The sequence below is a fragment of the Chiloscyllium plagiosum genome, chromosome 21 (genome assembly GCF_004010195.1).
Source record: "Chiloscyllium plagiosum isolate BGI_BamShark_2017 chromosome 21, ASM401019v2, whole genome shotgun sequence".
NCBI lineage: Eukaryota > Metazoa > Chordata > Chondrichthyes > Orectolobiformes > Hemiscylliidae > Chiloscyllium > Chiloscyllium plagiosum.
The window spans coordinates 50,205,345-50,225,553 of record NC_057730.1 but is presented as its reverse complement, the minus strand read 5'-3'; the positions used below and the strand labels follow the sequence as shown (position 1 = coordinate 50,225,553).

The following is a 20,209-nucleotide window of genomic DNA, read 5'->3' as shown; positions in this document are numbered from 1 at the left end:
AGCAGTTCAGTGCATTAAAAATGGTGGAGAAATATCTGTACTTTGTTTTTAGCAACATAATCGAATGACATCTAGAGAAGGTGGACAAAGTTAGAAGTCACATGACACCAGGTTATGGTCCAGCAGGGCTATATTGTTTGAAATCACAAGCTTTCAGAGCGCTGCTCCTTCATCAGGTCTTGCCTCCTATTCCAAACCTGTTAGACTATAATCTGATGTTGTGTGACTTCTGTCTTTGCCTATTTTGAGATAAACTGTGGCCTGGAAACCCAAGATCTTAAAGAAACTAGTTTTAGCTGATACAACCTGAGTCTGGCAGAGAAATCATAGTGTTGAGATAATGGTGACTCTTTGCTGAAGTTTGGAAGGATCTTGCTGAAGGAAAGGGGTAATGTGAGCTCAACTCCTTTTCTGAGCTCTCTAAAGACATTTTTCTAACCTTTCATCTGGTGTAATCCAATAGTTCATTCTTTTTTGTGTTTAATAAATGCTTTACTCTTTGTGTTAAATGTACACTGGCAGCTTCTTGTGAACACATTCAGTAACTGATATCAATGGTTTTAAAAAAATGGATCTAACAAGCCAGGTTTGTCTCTGGGACCTGAAGGCTCCTACGATATTAAAAATCCTTGAATTCAAGAGGGGTCTGTGAGTGCTTAAAGAAGTTGGTGCACAGAGTATTCAACATGGGGTATTGTGTTACTTGAAGTACATTGCATCCATTAGAATGTTAAAATGGCTTTAATTCTACCAAGACTTTCGGGAGGTAGAAGATGGAATTGTAGATTATTTGACATCTTTAAAACTAAACTGAGGAAGCAGGTATTTTGGGAGCTAGCGATAAAAGGATTTTCCAAGGATGATAATGATTAAGATGATTACCCAGCATTTTGACTTAAAAGGACTTAAATCAGCAATAGATGTTACAGCCAGAAATAGGCTACAAATGTGTCATACAGCATTTAAACCCTTAGGTCCAACTAGTCCACACCAACCTTGCTCCCAAATGAAACTAGTCCCACTTCTGTGTTTAGTCTATATCCCTCCAAACCTTTCCTATTCATGTATTTATCCAAATGTCTTAAACATTGTAATTGTACCTGCACCTGCCACATCCTCTGGCAGTTCATTCCACACCAGAACTTCTCTGTTAAAAGAAAAAAATTGTCCCACATGTCCTTTTCAAAACTTTCTCCTCTCGCCCTAAAAATATGCCCCCTTGTTTTGAGCTCCCACATCCTAGGGAAACAAACCTTGCCAATGACTTTAACTGTGCCCCTCATGATTTTATAAACCTCTATTTTAAACACTTGCAGTGCATTAAAAATGAAGAAACATCTGTACTTTGTTTTTAGCAACATAATCCAATGACATCCAGAGAAGGCCAGAGTAGTTCAGAAGGTCTGCAGTCAGTATACCTGAAAGTGAAGGATCCCTGGACAATGGAGTGAGGGAACTCGGATGGTTGCTCTGAAACTAAAATAATAGTGATCTTCATTTGCATCTTATTTTAGGTGTCTTGGAGCGATATCAAATGAAAGTGAAAGAGCATTTAGAGACAGGAGCACCTGGAGGAAACCCTCGCAGACACAGGGGAGAATGTGCAAACTCCAGACAGATAGTCACCTGAGGCTGGAATTGAACCTGGGACCCTGGTGCTGTGAGGCAGTAGTACTAACCACTGAGCCACCATGCTGCTAAATGCTGATGATGGAAAGGAAACCACTTGCAGCTGTACCGGCCTGAGGCGGAGTGAGTCATTTTATCAATTTTGATTTGGAGCTGTGGATTGGGAACTGTGAGCTAAATGAGACTTTTGCACTGTGGGTAACAGCTTGTGTTAAAAGGAAAACATACCGAAGAGAGCTTCTATTTGTGAGGCTGGGGCTGGAAGTTAATCGCAGGTTGGTTTCTGGTCAATGGTTCTCCAGCTGCTTCATCATTGGGAAAGAGCATTGTGTTTAAACAGAGTGCAGAGGTTTGTTATTAACAAAGTCAGTACCTGGGAATTGGTTCCAGCAAGTTTAGAAAAAGACTTAGGTTTCATGTTACAAGATACAAACCAGTCTCTGAAAAGTCTGAGATTGGTTACTCAAAAGCCTGGTAAGGAACCATTGGGGTCGATTTTGAGGGTCTTTGAATGTTTTAAATTTACCGTGTTGCGAATACAGAGAGAGGCTGATTTGGTTCAGCTGTCTGCCCCTGTGTCGTGGCATCTGATTGTTTGGCGAGCAAACTCTTGATCGGTAGAAGTGGTGCCACAGAGAACACACTAGTTAATGATTGTTGACAGTTCACTGCTGTTCTTCATTTTAAATTTATTCCAAGCAGTTTGACTCTGGTAAAGACAGTGTCCTGAGAAATGAGCCAGTAAACGCCTGTCACTTATTTTGTCAGCTTGAAGCAGTTGTTGAGCGTTCTTGTTTTTTCTATCTGCAGGTTCATTTGATCAAGTAGTCCTGAGTTCAACATTCTCACCTTTGCTTTAAAATCCATCCATGGTCCTTTCCATCAGCTGCACAACCCTCGAGATAACTGTGCTCTTCAAATCTGGTTTCTTTTACATCCTCTGGTTCAGTTTGGCTCCACAATCTTCCTCCACCTCTCTGCCTGTCTTCTCCTCTAGGGCTAACCTCAAAACCTACCCCTGAACAACTGTATGTTCATCCAACCTAACATCTCCCTGTTTGGCTTAGTGTCACACTTTGTTTCGTAATGCAAGCTCCCCCCAGGAGTCTTGAGATATTAAAAATAAAATTGTGCTTTTTGTTTTGATTAGAGATTCCCTACAGTGGAACAGGCCCTTCAGCCCAGCCAGTCCACACCGACCCTCCGAAGAGTAACCCACCCAGACCCATTTCCCTCTGACTAATGCACCTAACACTATGGGCAATTTAGCAAGTTCAATCCACCTGACCTGCACATCTTTGGACTGTGGGAGGGAACCCATACAGACACGGGGAGAATGTGCAAACTCCACACAGTCACCTGAGGCTGGAATCGAACCTGGGATCCTGGTGCTGAGAGGCAGCAGTGCTAACCACTGTGCTGCTAAATGCTGATGATGGAAAAATGACCACCAATGAGAAAGACAGGCCGAATAGCTAAATGCAGCTCAATACAGCCACAATAAGCAGCTCAAAAATATATTGTTATGGTTCATGCAAAATCAGCTTCTAGTTGCATTGAGTTTACAGTTTGGTTATTCTTAGTCCTTAATTTATCCATGGTCCTAACTCCATTATCAAAGTTTGACATTTTCTTCAGTTTAATCTTCGTTTTCTTAATTTCTATTCACACTTTTGCTGCCTCAGTGACGCATTTTGTTTGATGGTGAGAAGATGAAGCCCTTGTATAACTCACCTGCATTGTTTTTCTGCACGATCATTGATTTCTTAATTAGTCTATTAGCGAGTTTTGAGAAGATTTGTTGAGTTTTAATTAGAACAAAGAAGATTTACAGCCCAGGAACAGGCCCTTCAGCCCTCCCAGCCTGAGCCGATCCAAATCCAATGTCTAAACCCATTGCCCAATTTCTAAATATCTGTATCCCTCTGCTCCCCACCTACTCAGGCATCTGTCCAGACGCACCTTAAATGAATCTACTGTGCCTGCCTCTACCACCTCTGCTGGCAACGCGTTCCAGTCACCCACCGTGTAAAGCACTTGCCGTATGTATCCCCCTTAAACCTTTCACCGCTCACCTCTCATTATTGAATCCCTCACTCTGGGGGAAAAAGCTTATCTCTATCCACCATGTCCATACCCTTTATGATTTTGAAAACCTCAATCAGGTCCCCCCCTCAATCTCCTTTTTTCTAATGAAAACAATTCTAACCTACTCAACCTCTCTTCATAGCCAGCACCTTCCATACCAGGCAACATCCTCGTAAACCTTCTCCAAAGCGTCCACATCCTTTTGGTAATGTGGCAACCAGAACTGTATGCAGCCAAACAATGTCTTGTACAATTTTAACATTACATGCCAGCTCTTATACTCAATACCCCGTCCGATGAAGGCAAGTATACTATACGCCTTCTTGACCACTCCATCCACCTGTGCAGCAACCTTCCTGGATACAACGAACCTGATCTCCCAGATCTCTCTGCTCATCAACGTTTCCCAAGGCTCATCCTTTTACAGTATAGTCCGCTCTAGAATTAGACTTCCCAAAATGCATCACCTCACATTTGCCAAGATTGAACTCCATCTGCCACTTCTCCACCCAACTCTCCAGACTATCTATATTCTCCTGTATTCTTTGACAGTCCCCTATGCTTTCTGCTACTCCACCAATCTTCATGTCATCTGCAAACTTACTGATCAGACCACCAAATGCCCTCTTCCAGATCATTTATGAATATCACATAATACGTAATTACAATATTAGTCTATGCTTGCAGATTGCCCTGTCACGGCCTGCTCTATCAGTTATCACTAATAGACACTTGCTGCCCCATTTGACTTTTTAAAAAATGTTTTCTTGCAAAATCACAAGAACAATCTGTTCAACCAAGCTCTCTCCTTTCAGTCATTCCAACAATCCTCAAATCCACAAGTTCTCGTTGGTGCTACTAATTCTTGAGAGGTGTTTATTAAATGCCTGCTGAAAATCCAAGTCAAATACTCCCTACAGTTTTCCCATCTAGTTTGCCGGTCACACAATCAGAAAATTCTTAATATATTTGCTAAAACACACATTTTCCTTTTCTAAGTTGTCCTGACTCTGCTGAATCATAATGTGGTGGTCAAAATGCCTTTTACCTTTTTGTTAATCATAGGATCTCATGTTTTCCTGACAAATGATGTCAGGCTCATGGCCTTGCTCCGTGTTCTCATTCCTTTCTTTATTAAATAGTGGGGTGGGGGGTTAAATTTGCCTCATTCCAATCCATGAGGACAGTTCTGGAATTTAAGACATTAATGGAGATCAAAACCAACTTATCCATTATTTCCACAGACTCTTTTTCTAAGTCCCTCTTCTAAATCCTAGAAGTTGGGCTTCAGCTAAAATTAAATACAAGCAAAACACTGCAGATGCTGGAAATCCGAAATAAAAACAAAGTACCTCAGTCAATCTGGCAGCATCCGTCGGGGGGGGGGGGAAGAGAGACACAGAGAGAGACAGACACACACACCCACACAGAGACAGAGCTAATGTTTCAACTTCAACAAGACTTTTGTTTTCAGAACAAGTTTCTTTATTAAAAAATAACAGAGAAAGGGCAGCAAATGCATAGTAAACACAGAGAGAGAGACAGACAGACACACACACACACAGAGACAGAGCTAATGTTTCAAGTCCAACAAGACTTTTGTTTTCAGAACAAGTATCTTTATTAAAAAATAACAGAGAAAGGGCAGCAAATGCATAGTAACTCTTCCATCTTCAATGCCCCATTCAAGCCACATACCATTCTGACTTGGAACTATATCAGAGCATTGGCCTAGATTATTATTATGCCTGTGACATTACCACCACCTCTAGTGGGTTAAGTTGCAAATACTCCATAAACAGCAGAGACACTAGAACAGTTCATTTTTAAGTTTCTATAATTTAAATAGATCCCTTTTAATCATTCTATTCCCTGAAAGATACCATAGATGCAACCTAAAGTCAAAATATGGAGATGTGTGTAATACAGTCACAAATTCATGCAATATATTATTTTCTTGAACATTCATTCCTTTTCTAAAAGATCACCACTGAAACCTGATCTTATAAAAAGAACTACAAACGTTGCATTCACTATGAAAGCATCTGTTTTTTTTCAATGCAGAGTTAGATGTGAATATTTCATCGCCTTGGAATATAAAATTCAGGTTTAGGATGTTCAGGTCCAACTCATTGTTATAAGCTTTTTTATTGTTCTGCCTTTTTCCCCGTACCAAAGTATTGAAAGCATCTTTGATTCCTAAAACAGAATGAATAAATTTTCTCAAGTTTTTTTTCTCTTCCCTCCCACCACCCTCCTTGTTTGGTCTTTGGATCCTGTAGGCTCAGTCCATTGTTCAGATTGAATTCATTGTGGGCAACTATAAGTCATTTTGGAAATCAAAGGATTTTTCCTCCCATTTTAGATATCCAATATAAAAAGATACTCAATTGGTGAAAAAGGTCTTCTGGTGTCAAGTATCATGTCTCTCTTTATTGATTTACTTTAACTTTCTTAATTTGTGTATTGCAAAATTTGAGAGGCTTTAAAATTCTTCAAGCAAAAATGATTGGAATACTTGATGTCAACCAAGTGGGAAACTCAAGACTCGAGTTGGAAATGGTCTTGGATAAGATTCCATCCTGGTCTTCTAAGCTAGGGAAGGCAGCAACTGAATCTTCATCTAAGTGTTTTCTTGGGAAGTTCTCCCTTCTTACTATAAGGGAGTATACTATTCTATCAAGTTGCCCCACTAATAACTTGGGGTCTAACTTATTAGCAGCTGTAACACACAAGATTCGAATACGTGTTGCCTCCCTTTACATGTTTTATTGCATTTAATACATCTGTATAGAAAGTAAGAAGGAAATGTTCTTTAAAATACAAAAGCTTCTAGAAAACAAGACAGAGTCCTGAAATGGTAGCAATAGGTGCTAATATTAATATTGGCATTAATTCAGGTAGCTTCCCCCCAACATCCCATATAAATTCAGCTGGAGTCATCCAATAGTTGTAATTCTTCTGCTTTTGAGTTGGTCTGTATGCTATTAGCTGTAGATGATTGTGCTTTGATGACTGTATCAAAGAAAGGCACTAGGGAGACTTGGAGGAGACAGGGAGCAGCAGAAGTCCAGTGGCCTGGTCAACAATGGATATATCCAAGGCTTCCTTGTAGTTGATGTGGCGTTTGCTAATTGGGTCCACCAGATCTTTCGGATAAAAGGTCTCATCTTTGAGTTTTCTGACCCCGTCATCATCTATCAGACCAGATGATTTCGCTCGTGTTAACGATTTTCTTTCAGAGGTGACTGGGTCGATCAGACCTCCAGTTAGGTACTGTGCTTCCAAATACCGTTCCGCAGCCTCACGGTAAAGCCAGCCGCGCTCTGCGGCCTTAGCAGCTGGAAGCAATGTCTTGGTCTTTGGGTCTTCAATTCCTTTGTAGGCGCTCTCAGCATTGGACAGCCTCTGTTCGAGCGCACCATCAATGAGGCCAAGTTCCGCAGCCTTCTTGATCTCAAATTTACTGCCGTCATTCACGTGGACAATTCCACCGGTTGCAGCTTGAGCTTCGAGAAGCCTCAGGGCCGTGTCTGTGTCAATCAGATTTCGGTTAGCTGCGTTGGTGATCGACATTTTCCGATCGTCGTCCACGTCAAAGATGCCTCCGATTGGCTGTTGCTTCTCGTTAGTCAGCGAGAAGTTCAGGAGTTGGTCAGAAGTGGTGGAAGAGTTTGGCTGGTGCTTGGCTGGAGATGGTGAAGGTGTATCATCGGATTTTCCCGACACCAGGACTGCAAATTCTTGGATGGGGATCTCCTTATTCACGTACTGCTTAAACTGCTTCTCAGTAATCTTTCCCTGCTTCAAAGCTTCATCAATAGAAAACTTCTTGCCGGATTTTCGATCATGGAGAACTGAGGAAATGCCTGAAGGACCTTTTACTGTTATCTCCTCCCAGTCGCACTCCTGACTTTCAAGATTGATAAACATGTCCCAGTTAATGAGGCCAAGGTTATAGGCTTCCTTTGGTGTCATTTCTTTGCCAGTATCTGGATCTATAACTACAATGTGACGTTTTAAGCTGTTCTCCCGCTGTTCAGTCTTTACTTTCATGGTGTTTAATTGCTTCTCCAAATTTGCAATTTCAGTATTCTTGGATGTCGTTGTCTGTCTAAGATCATCGAGCTCCCTCTGGAGGGATTCAAACCGGGATTCCATAAGATCGGTGTTCCCAACCTCTGACGCTGACTTCTCGGACTTCACGTCTTGGGTTTGTTGAACGGTCACCTGTATGTCTGACTGCAGTCTCCTGCACTCGTTGACCAAGTTCTGGTTTTCCCTCTGCAGTTTGGCGTTCTCCTCTCTCAAATGCTCCATGTCCTTCAGTCCCTTGGTGTCTTTGAACTCCAAGTCGGACAGTTTCGCTTGCAGGTGGTTTAGCTCATTCTGCAGGTCCCGCTTCAGTCTCCCCTCGTCCTCCAAGCTCGTCCGAAGACGCTCGATTTCCAATTCCGTCTCAGGATCTCTCTCGACCTGAACTTTCTCTGTGACAACATTCTTCTCCTTGACTTTTGTTGTTTCAAGTTCGATCTGTTTGAGTTTTAGAGCCTGGAGATCGTTCTCAAGGTTATTGCGATTCTCTTTCTCATCCTCCACATGCAACTTCAGCAGTGAGACCTCCTTTTCTTGCATAGGGTCCTTCTCCAAGACGACCTTCTGCTGCACCGTCACTTTGTCTCTGATCTCCTTCTCTTTCTCCTCTAGGTCATCGAGCTTCCTTCGCAGCCTCTTGACCTCCAGCTCAGCGTTGCGTCGAGCTTGCCTCTCTGCTTCGAGCTCCTGCAGCTGCTCTTCCAAGTCGGATTTCCGGAGTTGCAGTGTCTGGATTTGGGCTTTCAGATTTTCCTTCTGCCTTCGCTCCTGCTCGATTTCACTCGCCAGGTTCCCACATTCCGCCTTTAAGGTGGGATCTTGCTCGAGCTTCACCACCTCCTGGTGCACCACCTTCTCTCGCACTTGCGCCAGATCCCTCTTCTTCTGTTGGATGTTATCTTCGTTGAGGGACCTCTCCCTCTCCAGCTCCAGCTGTTTTTTCTGCTCTTCTGCGAGTTTGGTTTTAAGGAACTCCACTTCCTGTCTGGTCTGCGGATTCTCGCGGTACTGGAGAACCTCATTGACTACTTCCTTCATCTGAACTGGAGGTTTGCTGTTCTTCAACATCTCGATCTCCTTCTCCAACTGACTGATTTCCACCTCTGCTCTTTCCACTTGGCGTGTTTTGTCCACGACCTCGTCCCTCAGCCTCTCCAATTCCTGCTCCGTTTCGGGGTCGGGTTTGTACTTTATGACTTCTTTAATGTTGTCCTTTATCTCGACTTTTGGGCCTTTATCTTTTAAGTGTGTGATTTCATCGTGGATGCTCTTCAGCTGCTGCTCGGCGTCTTTGTAGCGCCTCTGCTGCTCGATCAGGTCATTCCTCAGGTTGGTGACCTGGGTTTCCGCGTTCGGGTCAGGCCGCACAATCTCACGCACCTTCTCCTGAACCACCGGCTTTGCCTTTTCCTCCTCGAGCGTCTTGATCCTTTTCGTAAGCTCGGTGATCTCCCGATCGTGGGCTCGTTTCTTGGCCATCTCATCCTCGTGTTGGCGCCGCAGGTTGTTCACCTCGTTCTCCAAGTTCAGGTCTTTCTCCATCTTCAGCACTTCTTTCACGGTCACTTTCTCCTCCTCCTTGGCCTTTTCCTGCTCCAGTCGCCTCAGTTTTTCTTGGAGCAGCCTCAGTTCCTCCTCTTTCTGCTGCCGCAAGAGACTTTCGTGCTGCTTATTGTCCTGGAGCCGCTTGTACTCCACCTCCAACTCTGGATCGTTCTTCACCTTGAAGACCTCTTTCTCTGTAATTTTCTCGTGCTCCTTGCTCTTCTCTTCGGTCAAGACCCGGAGACGTTTCTGCAGCAGCACAATATCATTTTCCTTTGCCGCCTTCTGCCTTTTGATTTCTTCCAGCTCCTCCCTGAGCCTCAAGATCTCGTTCTCCTGATCCTTGTCCTGCTCGATTCGCAACACCTCCTTGACCACATACTGCTTGGCGGGATCTTTCTTTGCTTGCTCCAGCGTGCGCAGCTTGCGCCGCAAGATGTCCAGCTCGTTCTCCAAGGATTTGCTCTGCAACTGTTCGTCGGCCAAAGCTTCCTGAACCCTGTTCATCTCCTCGTCGAGCTGCGGGTCGGCGATTTTCTTCACAAACTCTTTCTTGACCAGTGACCCCTGCAGCTTCTGACCCTCCAAAGCCGAAATCTCCTGCTGCACTTTCCTGATCTGGTTCTCCATTTCCAGCCGGCGTTGCACCTCGTCATTCAGTTGTTTGTCCTGCCCAGTGGAATATTTAGGAGCCGCGGCGTAGCTTCTCGACTGAACCTGTTGCTGGATCTGTTCCATTTCCGGTTGCTGCAAGTAAAACAAGATAAGACGCTGCAGGTTAGGGCGGACTGGCCATGCTAAATTATCCATTGAGTCCAGGGACGTGCAGGCTAGGTGGGTTAGCTGTGGGATTTAGGGGTTAGGATGGGATGCTCTTCAGCGGGTAGGTGTGGACCCGATGGGACGAGTGGCCTGCTCCCACGCTGTAGGGATGTGATATACAATAAAAGGTCAACACTGGTTTCTACCTCATGGATGTTTACATTAAAGTACACCCGATGCCTGTTTTATAAAGACTCCAGTTTGTTGAACAGGAGGGACTGGTGCCATAGATGCCGACCTGGGTGGGGAGGGGCGCGGGGCGGTCGGGGGACATTTTTGGCAAATCCTTAGCTCAGCTTCAGCCAAGGCATTGGCACCAGCAATCTTTGCCACATATTACGAGAGCAGTTACCTGTTTCAACAAGCCCTGCGCAAACTCCAGGTTCCGCATTCGCTGATTGTTCTCGGCTTTTGCTGCTGTAAATTTGGTGGCCAAGGCGGTTTCCTGTGGATTAATGACACAACGTGGTCTGAGTGGTCAGGTATACAAAAGGCTTCAGGTCCTTGCTTAGTGAGAGGTCATAAGTAGGCTCAGTAATGGCTGCCTTCTCGGAAAAAAACTGGCTAAATAGTTCAGTGGCAACATGTCTGATAAGGCATTGGAGCATGATTGGTCCACTCAGCTCCTCAAGCCTGCTCCACCATCCAATAAGATCATAACTGATCCTCTCCATCCATTCCACCTTCCCACACATTCCCCAGATCTCTCAATCTCCTTGGTTTCCAAACTTCTATCGATCTTGAAAGAACCCACAATCCTCTGAGTGAAGAAGTGTTTCCTCATCTCGGTCCTAAAGGGTTGTTCCTTATCCTGAGACTGCCCCCATGTTTTAGATTACAGTCATACATACCTATAATGTATATTTAAAAACAATTAGCTTATTACAATAGAAAGGGGCAACTTCCTGTTTATTTTAAGAATATTCATTGGTTATTTTTCAGACTGGAGGATGTTAGCTATTCACCACGATTCACTGTTTTCTGAATGTAAGACTGGCATCCAATTAGACATGGACTCTTCTATTCCATGAGCCCTCTGTTTTCTATATCAGCCTTTTATGTGGTAACTTGAACACTTCCTTAGAATCCACATTGACCACATCCACAACGGATCCCTTCATCAACCTTCTCCGGAACTTTGTCAAAATGTTCAATTATATTAGAAAACGACAATCCATCTTTTACAAATCTGTGTCGGCACTTCCCAATTAACTCAAACTATGCCAAATGGACCTGTTACTGTTTTCCCCTTAATGTTGCATGGTCTTCTATTCATACACAGCCCTATTTTCTCTATTGATGCTTTTCATTTTAATAATTAAAGTTCAGTAAACATTAGCAATTTACAAATAATTTCAAGAGCCGTGTTTGAGAACATAACATTAAATGATTCGGTCAGTGAAGAGTTTCAAAATAAGGTGCGCTTTTGTCAGGTAATTACCTCCTCTTTAATCTTGTCAGCTGGCGATGTGAATTTTGGCTTTTTGGAAGATGTTTGCACATTATCAGGGTTGATCAGTGATTTGAACATCTCAGCCTCAAGTTCATAATCCTGTGATCAAAGACACAGAGTTGGAGACAAAGACTTACAGAAAGAGGAAAAGAAGTCGTGCGAATGATTCTCTTTCTTGTGTTTGTTCATTACGAAGATTTGAAAAATCTCACTGGCCAGAAATTTGGAAGTGCCCGTTATTTGAGCACGCCATTCACAAGAGTGAGATAACATCGTACTTGTGTTTTTCATTCCTGCCCCAGTGCCTTGAAGTTATTTAACGTCCAGTAACAAATGGGGAAATGGGGACATTTCTTGACTGTTCAACTCATGTACCTCCCTTTCACCATGCCCCCCTCCCCGCCCAACTTTATTCTGGCAGCAACAAACAAGACAAATCTGGATTTAACTCTCAATCCCACCCAGCACAACCGTGCTTCTCTTTTATTCAATCACAGGATGTGAGCATCACTGGCCAGGCAGCATTTATTGCCCAGAGGGCAGTTAAGAATCAACCATGTTGCTGTGGGTCTGGAGTCACATATAGGCCAGACCTGGTAAGGATGGCAGATTTCCTTCCCTAAAGGACATTAATGAACCAGATGGGTTTGTCATCATTAGATTTGAATACTGAATTCAATCTGCCATCTGCCTGGTAGGTTTTGAACCCAGACCATTAGCTGGGTCTCTGGATTAATAGCCTAGCAATGCCACAAGGTCATTGTATCCCTGTCCTAACACTTGTCTAGTTTTAAACTTGGTGGGGGAGTGGGGAGAAAGATAATACTTGTTACGCCTAATCTACTGAATAGAAAAAGCAACTACCATTCCAATATTAACCCCACTTTCTCACTTTGTCTCCTTACCTTAGCTGCTTGTTGATATTGCTGAGCATTACTGGATACTTTCACTAGTTCCGGCTCCTTGTTAGTAATATCTGTTAAAATACGCTGTTTCAAAACGGAGAATGAAATTAAGGTTAGAACTAAAATGAATGCGACTCACACCACAATAATGCAATTCGACATTAGCTTTATGGATTGGCTTTGAAAGTACTCAATGTAACCTTCTGGAAAAAGGAGGTTGGAGTGAGAGGTAGGGAAGGACAGGCTGAAGGAAGCCATTGTTCATGCGTTTCGTCTGGCTTCACCAGGCAAGTCCAGCAGTGAGCGTAACAGGCGTGAGTTAAAATCCTTTCAAGGTGCTAAATACACCAAGGGAACTCTTGTTTTCACACTCATGAGGCCTTCCCTCAGGCTGACAATCTTCCTGGATCCTGTGCAGGTGAAAAGGCAGTGGCTTGCTGGGTTGAGAATGAGCGGGAGTCACCCTTTTCACCCCCCTCCCCAGTTTCCTGCCCCCATCCACCACCTATCAATAGGTAGGGATGTAGCTGACCCTCAAACCTCTCTTTAAAAATCTCCCACCACCATGACATCATCCTTGTGGTTCCTCCATATGTTGATGGAGTGAATTTTTATACGTGTGACCAGATATTGCATTCAGCATCATTAGGCCAGTCTGGTTTAGTTAGTCGTAGAGTAATAGAGATGTATTGCACAGAAACAGATCCTTCGGTCCAACCCGTCCATGCTGACCAGATATCCCAACCCAATCTAGTCCCATTTGCCAGCACTTGGCCTATATCCCTCCAAACCCTCTGCTTGAAAAAGTTGCCCCTTAGGTCTATTTTATATCTTTCCCCTCCAACCCAATCTAGTCCCATTTGCCAGCACTTGGCCTATATCCCTCCAAACCCTTCCTATTCATATACCCATCCAGATAGTTTTTTACATTTATTTAGAGAAACTGAACAGAATGATGATGTAGGAGATGTCAGCTGCTGAAACCCGGAGTGCTAGGGTCTTCTTTGTGTAGAGTTGTTGCCATTAACCTTTGTTGTAATATTAACCTACAAAGCCTTACGGGTAGGCAGTGGTGAAAGATGAACAATTAACAAGTTTTCAACTTAAGAGGCACACAAGAATTAGATTCCCTACAGTGTGGAAACAGGCCCTTCGGCCCAACAGGCCCTCACTGACCCTCCAAAAAGTAACCCACCCTATATTTATCCCTGACTAATAACCTACACTACGGGCAATTTGGCTTGGCCAATCCACCCTAACCTGCACATCTTTGGATTGTGGGAGGAAACCCAAGCAGACACAGGGAGAATGTGCAAACTCCACACTCGAGGCTGGAATCAAACCTGGTGCTGTGAGACAGCAGTGCTAACCACTGAGCCACCATGTCATCAGTACACAGGCTAATGTAGCCTGTTATTTTACCATCACAGAGTCATAGAGATGTACAGCATGGAAACAGACCCTTCAGTCCAACCTGTCCATGCCGACCAGATATCCCAACCCAATCTAGTCCCACCTGTCAGCACCTGTCCCATATCTCTCCAAACCCTTCCTATTCATATACCCATCCAAATGCCTCTTAAATGTTGCATGACCAATAAAGGAAAGCATACCAAACGCCTTCTTCACTATCCTATCTACCTGCGACTCCACTTTCAAGGAGCTATGAACCTGCACTCCAAGGTCTATTTGTTCAGCAATACTCCCTAGCACCTTACCATAAGTCCTGCTAAGATTTGCTTTCCCAAAATGCAGCACCTCGCATTTATCTGAATTAAACTCCATTAAGACCCGTTAACTACACTAACACTAGTCGAAATGTGTGGTGCTGGAAAAGCCTAGCAGGTCAGGCAGCATTTGAGGAGCAGGAGAGTCGATGTTTTGGGCATAAGCTCTAACACTGGGGAAGGGACATAGTTATCTCCAAAAATGTAGTAACCTGATCCAAGCTGCTGGTCTGTACTAGGTCAGACTAACAATAAACTGACAACATCCACTCAGAAATAGTTATTTTTAGATCAGTGGGTGTAGCTATTCCAAAGCTTCTAATTTAACCCTCTCAGGCCAACTTAGATAACAAAGGAAGGTTTTGGAAACAAAAACAGAAACTGCTGGAAAAGCTCAGCGGGTCTGGAGAGAAATCAGTTAGCGTTTCGGGTCTTGGATGGGTATATGAATAGGAAGGGTTTGAAGGGATATGATAATAGACAATAGACAATAGGTGCAGGCCATTCTGACCTTCGAGCCAGCACCACCATTCATTATGATCATGGCTGATCATCCTCAAATCAGTATCCTGTTCCTGTCTTATCCCCATAACCCTTGATTCCACTATCCTTAAGAGCTCTATCCAACTCTTTCTTGAAAGATCTAGAGACTTAGCCTCCACTGCCCTCTGGGGCAGAGCATTCCATACACCCACCACTCTCTGGGTGAAGAAGTTTCTCCTCAACTCTGTTCTAAATGGCCAACCCCTTATTTTTAAGCGGTGTCCTCTGGTTCGGGACTCACCCATCAGCGGAAACATGCTTCCTGCCTCCAGAGTGTCCAATCCTTTAATAATCTTATGTCTCAATCAGAGCCCCTCTCAGTCTTCTAAACTCAAGCGTACACAAGCCCAGTCGCTCCAATCTTTCAGCGTAAGATTGTCCCGCCATTCCAGGAATTGACCTCGTGAACCTACACTGCATTCCCTCAATAGCCAGAATCTCTTTCCTCAAATTTGGAGACCAGAACTGCACACAGTACTCCAGGGCCTTGTACAGCTGCAGAAGGACCTCTTTGCTTCTATACTCAATCCCTCTTGTTATGAAGGCCAGCATGCTATTAGCTTTCTTCACTACCTGCTGTACCTGCATGCTTTGCCTTCATTGACTGGTGTACAAGAACACCCAGATCTCTCTGTACTGCCCCTTTACCTAACTTGACTCCATTTAGGTAGTAATCTGCCTTCCTGTTCTTGTCACCAAAGTGGATAACCACACATTTATCCACATTAAACTTCATCTGCCGTGCATCTGACCACTCACCTAGCCTGTCCAGGTCACCCTGTAATCTCCTCCTCACATTTCACCCTGCCACCCAGCTTTGTGTCATCAGCAAATTTGCTAATATTACTTTTAATACCTTCATCTATATCATTAAAATACATTGTAAAAAGCTGTGGTCCCAGCACTGATCCCTGCAGCACACCACTGGACACTGCCTGCCATTCCGAAAGGGAGCCATTTATCACTACCCTTTGTTTCCTATCAGCCATGAAACTTTATTGCTGGAACAGCACAGCAGGTCAGGCAGCATCCAGGGAACAGGAGATTCGACGTTTCGGGCACAGGCCCTTCTTCAGGAATAAGAAGGGCCTGTGCCCTGAACCTTGTGGAATATCACCGTAGCAATCAGTAAGACGACAAAAAATGTACACCTGTACATCTGCAGTGGTCGACCCACCGATGCGCAACCCACCCATACCCCTACATTTATCCCTTACCTAACACTACGGGCAATTTAGCATGGCCAATTCACCTGACCTGCACATCTTTGGACTGTGGGAGGAAACCAGAGCACCTGGAGGAAACCCACGCAGACACGGGGAGAATGTGCAAACTCCACACAGTCAGTCGCCTGAGGCGGGAAATGAACCCGGGTCTCTGGCGCTGTGAGGCAGCAGTGCTAACCACTGTGCCACCGTGCCGTTACATCCTCAAAAAATTCCAGAAGATTAGTGAAGCATGATTTCCCCTTCATAAATCCATGCTGACTCTGACCTATCCTGTTACTGCTATCGATGTGTCGTAACTTCGTCCTTTATAATTGACTCCAGCATTTTTCCCACCACTGAGGTCAGACTAACTGGTCTATCGTGTCTCTGTTTTCTCTCTCCCTCCTTTCTTAAAAAGTGGGATAACATTAGCCACCCTCCAATCTACAGGAACTGATCCTGAATCTATAGAACATTGGAAAATAATCACCAACGCATCCACGATTTCTAGAGCCACCTCCTTCAGTACCCTGGGATGTAGACCATCAGGCCCCGGGGACTTATCAGCCTTCAGACCTAACAGTCTCTCCAACACCAATTCCTGCCTAATATAAATTCCCTTCAGCCACTATTACATCTGGGAGATTGCTGGTGTCTTCCTCAATGAAGACAGATCTAAAGTACCAATTCAACTCTTCTGCCATTTCTTTGTTCCCGTAATAAATTCACCCTGTTTCTGTCTTCAAGGGCCCAATTTTAGTCATGACCATTTTTTTCCCTTTCACATACCTAAAAAAGCTTTTATTATCCTCCTTTATATTTTTGGCCAGTTTACCTTCGTACCTTGTTTTTTCTTTGTGTATTTCCTTTTTAGTTATCCTCTGCAGTTCTTTAAAAGCTTCCCAGTCCTCCGATTTCCCACTCATGTTTGCTATGTTATACTTTTTCCCTTTTGTCTTTATATGGTCCTTAACTTCCCTCGAGAACCACAGCCACCCCTACCTCCCCTTAGGATCTTTCTTCCTTTTTGGAATGAACTGATCCTGCATCTTCTGCATTATACCCAGAAATACCTGCCATTTGGGGCAGGGTTCTGGCAGGCAGGACTAGATTGGGTTGGGATATCTGGACGGCATGGACGGATTGGACCGAAGGGTCTCTTTCCATGCTGTACATCTCTATGACTCTGAGTGACCCTTCCTCAGAACTGATGGTAGATCGGAAAATGTTGATTTATATGCAGAAGGTGGGGGAGGGGGGAAGGCGGTAAGTAAATGATAGGTAGGACTGAGCCTAAAGAGAGAGAGAAGCTGGACAAAGGAGTGGTTAACAGTCTGGCTGGGAGGGCGAGTTGCTGTTAATGAGGACTGTTAGTGGCTAACAATAGGTTGTGTGTAACAGCAGACCATGTGATAACAAGGCCTGGTGTGGGGTGGATTGGGGTAAGGAGAAGGTGCGAGCCCTAAAGTTGTTGAACTCAATATTGAGACCTAAAGGCTGCAGGGTCCCCAGGTGGAAAATAGAGGTGCTGATTTCAAAATGCTTTTACAATTCCACATCCATAGATTAGATTAGATTAGATTACTTAGTGTGGAAACAGGCCCTTCGGCCCAACAAGTCCACATCACCCCGCTGAAGCGCAACCCATCCATACCCTTACATTTACCCCTTACGTAACACTACGGGCAATTTAGCGTGGCCAATTCACCTAACCTGCACATCTTTGGACTGTGGGAGGAAACCGGAGCACCCGGAGGAAACCCACGCAGACACGGGGAGAACGTGCAAACTCCACACAGTCAGTCGCCTGAGGCGGAATTGAACCCCGGTCTCTAGCGCTGTGAGGCAACAGTGCTAACCACTGTGCCACCGTGGTTGACTGTTAATCAAACGTGGGTGTAGTTACACACTGAGTAAGCTCCATACCATTTGATTCCTCAGTTTGTTATCGATGTTCTTGGCGCTGTCTGTCTCCCGGGGTTCATAGTTAGGGATATTGGAGAGCCAGCTATCCAGAGTGTCACTACCACTCCGGAAACTGGAGTACGCATCCTTGGCTTTTTGTAGATTTTCAGATCTGTTTAAAAGACAACAATTACTGTGTTTACGCTGTTATTTTCTTTACTAGTTAATTCAGAGGAGCTTAACGAGAAATAGGCACTGAGAAAGGAATGATTTTGAAAGCAGATCTGCCAACCACCCCCCAGCGAGCAGGAATCCAAGGAACAGGTGCAAACATCGGCCATTCAGCCCCTCTGCCCTTCACTAAGATCCTAGCTGATCTCATCATGGCCTCAACTCTACCTTGCTGCCTAACCCCCGTAAAATAGATCAGTCATTTCAGTATACCGTTGCTCTTTGGTGCTACAAAAATACAGTTAGAATGCAGGTAGAACATAGAACAATACAGCGCAGAACAGGCCCTTCGGCCCTCGATGTTGCGCTGACCTGTGAACTAATCTAAGTCCATCCCTCTAATTACAGGCCTGTCAGCCTAACTAGGAGCTGAGTGTTACTTCCTGAACGGGTACAAAATGAAGAGGGAGAGGAGAGAAAAAAAATAAGGACAGGCATTGTGCTTAGTTGCAAATAGTATAGCCTGTGAGAGAACTGGGTTCAAAATGCTCCCTTCATCTTCAACTATCTTTATTAAAATATTTAGCAATACAGAGGAAGCTAGATTATCTGAATTTCGGATTATCTGGACAAGATTGCAAGGTCCTGATGCTTGGCTAAACTGTGTTATACGACATTTAATTATCTGAACGTTCAATGATCAGAACAAAATACACCCCACCCGAGGCATTTGGATAATCGGGGTTCCTCTATATACCCAGATTTGTTCAAATATTCTTCCAAACGTGCCTTGAAGTTACCACATTGTTCATTGCCTGGTGCAGACTGCTTCAAATGGCCAGGAATTAGCAATTTTTGAGAAGATTTGTAGCTCAGATTGAGGTTCTGGATATAAGTTTGCTCGCTGAGCTGGAAGGTTTGTTTTCAGATGTGTCATCACCATACTCGGTAACATCATCAGTGAGCCTCCGGTGAAGCACTGGTGTTAGTGACCCGCTTTCTATTTACGGGTCTTGGTATTTTTTAAGGTGGGTGATATGATTTCCGGTTCTTTTTCTCAGAGATTGGTAACTGGGGCACGAATCGATGTGTTTATTGATGGAGTTCCGGTTAGAATGCCAGGCCTCTAGGAATTCTCGTGCGTGTCTCTGTTTAGTTCTGGAACACCAACCTGGCTACCAAAAGACATGACCCACTCTCACTAGTATCCTTACTTCCAGTCAAAGGAGGGCAAGACTTTGACTGGGACCACACATCCATCCTGGGGCAGCCTAAACAGAAACACGCACAGGAATTCCTAGAGGCCTGGCATTCTGACCGGAACTCCATCAATAAACACATCAATTTGGACCCCATTTACCAACCTCTGAGTAAAAGAACCAGAAATGATATCATCCACCTTAAGAAACCAAGACCCATAAATAGAAAGCGGGACATACCACCAGCACTTCACCGAAGGCTCACTGATGTTACCTAGTATGGTGACGAAACGTCTGAAAACAAACCTTCCAGCTCAGCGAGCAACCTACATCCATGGCTAGGGATACTTGCTTGGCTAAACTGTGTTATACGACATTTAATTATCTGAACGTTCAATGATCAGAACAAAATACACCCCACCCGAGGCATTTGGATAATCGGGGTTCCTCTATATACCCAGATTTGTTCAAATATTCTTCCAAACGTGCCTTGAAGTTACCACATTGTTCATTGCCTGGTACAGACTGCTTCAAATGGCCAGGAATTAGCAATTTTTGAGAAGATTTGTAGCTCAGGTTGAGGTTCTGGATGTAAGTTTGCTCTCTGAGCTGGAAGGTTTGTTTTCAGATGTTTCATCACCATACGAGGTAACATCATCAGTGAGCCTCCGGAGAAGCACTGGTGTTAGTGACCCGCTTTCTATTTACGGGTCTTGGTATTTTTTAAGGTGGGTGATATGATTTCAGGTTCTTTTTCTCAGAGATTGGTAACTGGGGCACGAATTGATGTGTTTATTGATGGAGTTCCGGTTAGAATGCCAGGCCTCTAGGAATTCTCGTGCGTGTCTCTGTTTAGTTCTGGAACACCAACTAGCCACCAAAAGACATGACCCACTCTCACTAGTATCCTTACTTCCAG

At 44.2% G+C, this 20,209-nt stretch overlaps 1 protein-coding gene across 1 annotated transcript in view; it reads right to left on the bottom strand.

Annotated features, from left to right (window-relative positions):
* Positions 1–6,470: 6,470 nt before the first annotated feature.
* Positions 6,471–20,209, bottom strand: part of ppl (periplakin) — an 82,284-nt gene continuing 68,545 nt past the window's right edge. The window contains exons 19-23 of the mRNA XM_043712027.1: positions 17,942–18,092; positions 12,538–12,621; positions 11,621–11,731; positions 10,532–10,624; positions 6,471–10,104 (exon numbers count right to left, since the gene is read on the bottom strand). Of these exons, the coding sequence (XP_043567962.1) occupies positions 6,751–10,104; positions 10,532–10,624; positions 11,621–11,731; positions 12,538–12,621; positions 17,942–18,092 (3,793 nt within the window). The 3' untranslated portion in view covers positions 6,471–6,750. The remainder of the gene's footprint in view (positions 10,105–10,531; positions 10,625–11,620; positions 11,732–12,537; positions 12,622–17,941; positions 18,093–20,209) is intronic.